The 4295-nt window shown below is 40.3% G+C and overlaps 1 protein-coding gene across 1 annotated transcript; it reads left to right on the forward strand.

Moving 5' to 3' along the window:
* Positions 1–502: 502 nt before the first annotated feature.
* six7 (SIX homeobox 7) lies at positions 503–3784 on the forward strand. The gene is made up of 3 exons (XM_056752104.1): positions 503–910; positions 3132–3295; positions 3592–3784. Exons 1-3 carry the CDS (start codon positions 503–505, stop codon positions 3782–3784), a joined length of 765 nt encoding a protein of 254 aa, XP_056608082.1.
* Positions 3785–4295: the final 511 nt, after the last annotated feature.

Below are 4295 nucleotides of genomic sequence, written 5' to 3' on the forward strand. Positions count from 1 at the left end.
TAAGATATTTAATATACAGTATTAAATAGATAGTATGCTTGCTCAAAACTACACAGGAAACCTACAGTTAATGTCTTCCTTGAGTCTAACAATCTGATCATCCAGTCACTAGGCTCCATGAGAAGCAACCCATCCCCCGCAGCAAAGTGGCAAATGACCGAGGTGTAATCCCCCTCAAAACAAGCACAAAGATGCTAATTGAAACTCTCTATAAATAGGGTTGACTTCTGCTGCTCCTCCTTTACTAGAACTGCGCACCTGGAAGACTGAAGTATTCCGTGGGTTCACCCATATCCTACCGAGAAATAAGACTAGTCATACTATCTTCGGCATTGTAACGCCTTGTTAAATTGAACCACTTAGAGTGTGAACTATACAAAAGAGACGATTTGAGACCTTTTGAGACGATTGCGCGCAATGGTGATAGAATACGCGCAGCTTTATGCGCTGACCTAAACCTGTTTAGAACCTGTCAGTCGAACAAGCAGGTCTAACCCCAGCCATGTTTCCTTTACCGATGTTCACACCTGAGCAGGTCGCTCTTGTGTGTGAGAATCTGGAGGAGACAGGAGATATCGAGCGCTTGGGGCGCTTCCTATGGTCTCTCCCCGCTGCAGTTCCCGGTTCGGCAGCTGAACTTCTTAACCGCCACGAGTCGGTGATGCGAGCCCGAGCACTCGTCGCTTTTCACGGAGGGAATTTTGAAGCTCTCTACCAGATCCTGCAGAGTCACCGTTTTACGCGCGAGTCACATGCCAAACTGCAAGACCTGTGGCTGGACGCACACTACCGCGAGGCGGAGCGCCTGAGAGGAAGGCCACTCGGCCCGGTGGAGAAGTACCGCATCCGTAAGAAGTTTCCTCTTCCACGGACCATCTGGGATGGCGAGCAGAAGACGCATTGCTTTAAGGTGAGAAAATAAGCTATAAAAAAGCACAAATCCAAAATTTAAAGCAACACATGGCAGATTGGAATTATATAACAAGTGATCTAATTTATCTAATCTAATATTTGTCTTATTTATCTGAGGGAATCTTATGTTTTAACCTAGACCAACCAGCATCGTAAAATGCACATTGGCATCCTTTTTGAGCAGCCTTAATGGCACGTTTTGGTTTTGAAGTGGATGATTTAAAAACAGTGGAAAGAAATGTAAACAGACAGAAGTAAATTTGTGTAGAAAAGTAATTTAAAGCATACGCCTGAAAAGATATAAGACAATGAGAAACGTATATCCGATTTTATTTCATTAAATGTGAAGGAAATATAGAAATCTGCTTGATTGGCTGTTTGCCTCATTCATTTTCAGGGTCAGCCTAAATAGAAACAGGTAACGACACCAATGTATTTAAACTGTCACTGTGCGAGGACTACTTGTGGTATTTAAACCCTTTAAAGACTTTTAAAGTGGATGAAGGGGCTATAAAGCCCTTGGTGTGGTCCGAGATTAGTCAAATAAAAACGTTTGCCCATCTTGGGGGATGCCAACCTTTTCTCGCCCCAGAGCCTCACCAAGCAGATAGGGATGTCCCGATCCGATCGCAAAGATCGGGGGGCAATCAAGGCATTATTAACCTGATCGGGATAGGCTATATTTTGCCCGCTCATTTCAAATTACCTCTACCGTCATTCAAATTTCGAAAAAGAAAGCGCGAGCTGTGACAGCTGTGTCTGCGGTGTTGAAATGTGGACCGAGGACCACCTGTGGTATTTAAGCCCAGATGACTTTCTACCATTTTCAGATTTACTATGTAATTAACTTGCAGTATACTGTTTAGTTTTGACGGGGTGTCAAATGACGCTCTGTTATTCTGTCTCATGAGGACACACTCCTGTACAGCTGCAATAAAAACATTTAAACTATACTTCATTGATAAAGAGGTCTATTTTATGTTTAATCTAATCCTGCTATTTGAATTAGTTGAAAATACAAATTTTGTCAATATGTTTGTTACATTATGTTAGGCTATCATTTGTAGGCATGGTAAATTAATTTATATAGCACATTTCATACACAAGGGCAATTCAAAGAGCTTTACGTAAAATGATTGACAGAGAGAAATAAGAACTGTCTTTAAAATGCAAATTATTTAAAATCACAAATACTTTAGATTTGAAGAAACAATAAAACAGCAATATAATTGATTAAAAATGTGAGTGTATATATAAATTTGAAATAGAAGTGCAGTTGATGTGAACCAGAACAGTGCTCAGGTTGTAAACACACAGCTAAACAAGTGTATTTTTAATCTGGATTTAAAAGTTGTTAGTGTTGGTGAACGTCTGATGTCTTCTGGAAGCAGATACCAGCTATGGGTGGTGTAATGGTTTAATGCCGACTGTCCTTGTTTGGAGTGAACCCTTGTTATCTCTAACTGACTTGATCCTAATGATCTGAGAAGTCTGTTTGGTTTATATTCAATATGCATACTTGAAATGTATTTAGGTCCTAGACCATTGAGTGATTTATAGACAATTAATAATAATTTGAAGTTGATTCTAAAAGTAACGGGTAACCAGTGTAAGGACCTGAGGATTGGAGTGATATGCACAGAAATTTTGGTTCTGGTCAGAATCCTGGCAGCAACTTTCTGCATGAGCTGTAGTAGCCTATGCTGAACTGTTAAATAGTGATATTTTAATAACCTGAAGCCAAATTAAAATAATTAGTCATCTGGGGTGGAGTATCACAGTATTATTAGATCACTCTTTAGATCGTACTATTTGTAGATAGAGAGAAGCATAACAGTAAATGATAATATGAAACCATGGGGTTTCTCTATTGATAAATATCTGAGGGCATGGGGTTTCGCTCCAGAAAAGTTCTGGACAACATGCACCACTTAAATACTACTTTCATTCTTTCAAATGTACTAAGTATTAAAATAATTTATGTATTCAAAGGCCTTCCAAAACTGAGCACAGTGCCCTACAGTATACCCCAAAATCCAAATAAGGCCCAGGGCTTATGGTCAGGTGCGGCTGGTCATAGGGATGTTCCGATTCCCCTTTTTTTGTCCCCTGATCAGAGTCATTTTATTTTTTGAGTATCTGCCGATCCCAGTCCTGATCTGAAACTTTTTTGACAGTTTTAGATTAAGAAACAATGTTTTCTATTGTGCTTTTTTCAGGAGAGAACCCGCAGTCTCCTGAGGGAATGGTACCTGCAGGATCCCTATCCAAACCCATCCAGAAAACGGCATCTGGCTCAGGCTACAGGTCTCACGCCCACTCAGGTGGGCAACTGGTTCAAAAACAGAAGGCAGCGGGACAGAGCAGCATCTGCTAAAAACAGGTAAACAAAAGAAAATTGTATACCAATGCTAACAATGAACTGTATGTGCTACATGTAAATAATTACTTTCTGGACAGCAAGACAGTAAATGCACTTACTGAAAGGCTTTTTTAGTTTTTTCATTCATGCATTTGGCAGACATTTTTTCATCCAAAACTAACAACACTGGTCTATCAACAGATACTTATTAAAATTAAGCTTCAGCTTTCTTTTAAAAAACGACAGAGATATTTATGAAAGTCGACCTTTACATTCTTAATCAAAAGAGTAAAATTGATCTCTCTTTGCCTCCCCAGACTGCAGCAGGATTGCTCCCTCCTTCCCTCAGGTAGCTCTTCAGAATGTTCCTCCTCAGAGCACAACTCCCACCTCCAGGGTTCCTCTCCACATCATCCGGGCAGCCCAGACAACAGCGACTACAGCTCTGGTACAGGGCCAAGGGGAACGCCAGACATATCCGTGAGCAGCGACAGCGAGTTTGAGTCCTGAAGAACATTTTAACCACCCTCCAAATAATCAAAACCAATGAATGACAAAGATTTTATAGACACTGTCTTAAGTATTTTTAAGGCGCCTGGAGATGGGAACACGGAGGAGAGTGAACTGCTACACAGTTACAGTATGTGAAAGCTTTTACAGTAGAAGCACTTAAAGGGTTTGCCGGCCACATGAGTGAGCAAGGAGGACCTTTGATTTTCTGAAATAGAAATTTTCTGATTTGTCAAAACAGGCACATTAGGTTCTGGCCGTTCTGAGGGAGAGGTAGGCCTATAGATAGTTTTATCAGAAGTGAATGCTTTTTTAATGCTTTATGGTTTCCTTTTTCCATACCAAAGCAGGACTGGAATTTTAGGGCTGAAGAATGAACTGTGCACTTGAAATGGAACAGGCTTCCAAAGGACCTCTTGAAAAGCATGTGCCAAAAAAATATTTTCAGGTTTATTTGCTTTCACTTTAAAAAAAAAAAATCATGATTTTTGAAAAATATCTCAGGTGGCAC

This window comes from Triplophysa dalaica, chromosome 1 (assembly GCF_015846415.1).
Source record: "Triplophysa dalaica isolate WHDGS20190420 chromosome 1, ASM1584641v1, whole genome shotgun sequence".
Lineage (NCBI taxonomy): Eukaryota > Metazoa > Chordata > Actinopteri > Cypriniformes > Nemacheilidae > Triplophysa > Triplophysa dalaica.

Excerpts from the sequence above, each read along its gene's own strand:
- six7 (XM_056752104.1), top strand. The coding sequence starts at position 503 with ATGTTTCCTTTACCGATGTTCACACCTGAGCAGGTCGCTCTTGTGTGT. Across the intron at positions 911-3,131 it reads AGAAGACGCATTGCTTTAAG|GAGAGAACCCGCAGTCTCCT; the intron begins GTGAGAAAATAA and ends TGCTTTTTTCAG. Across the intron at positions 3,296-3,591 it reads GCAGCATCTGCTAAAAACAG|ACTGCAGCAGGATTGCTCCC; the intron begins GTAAACAAAAGA and ends TTGCCTCCCCAG.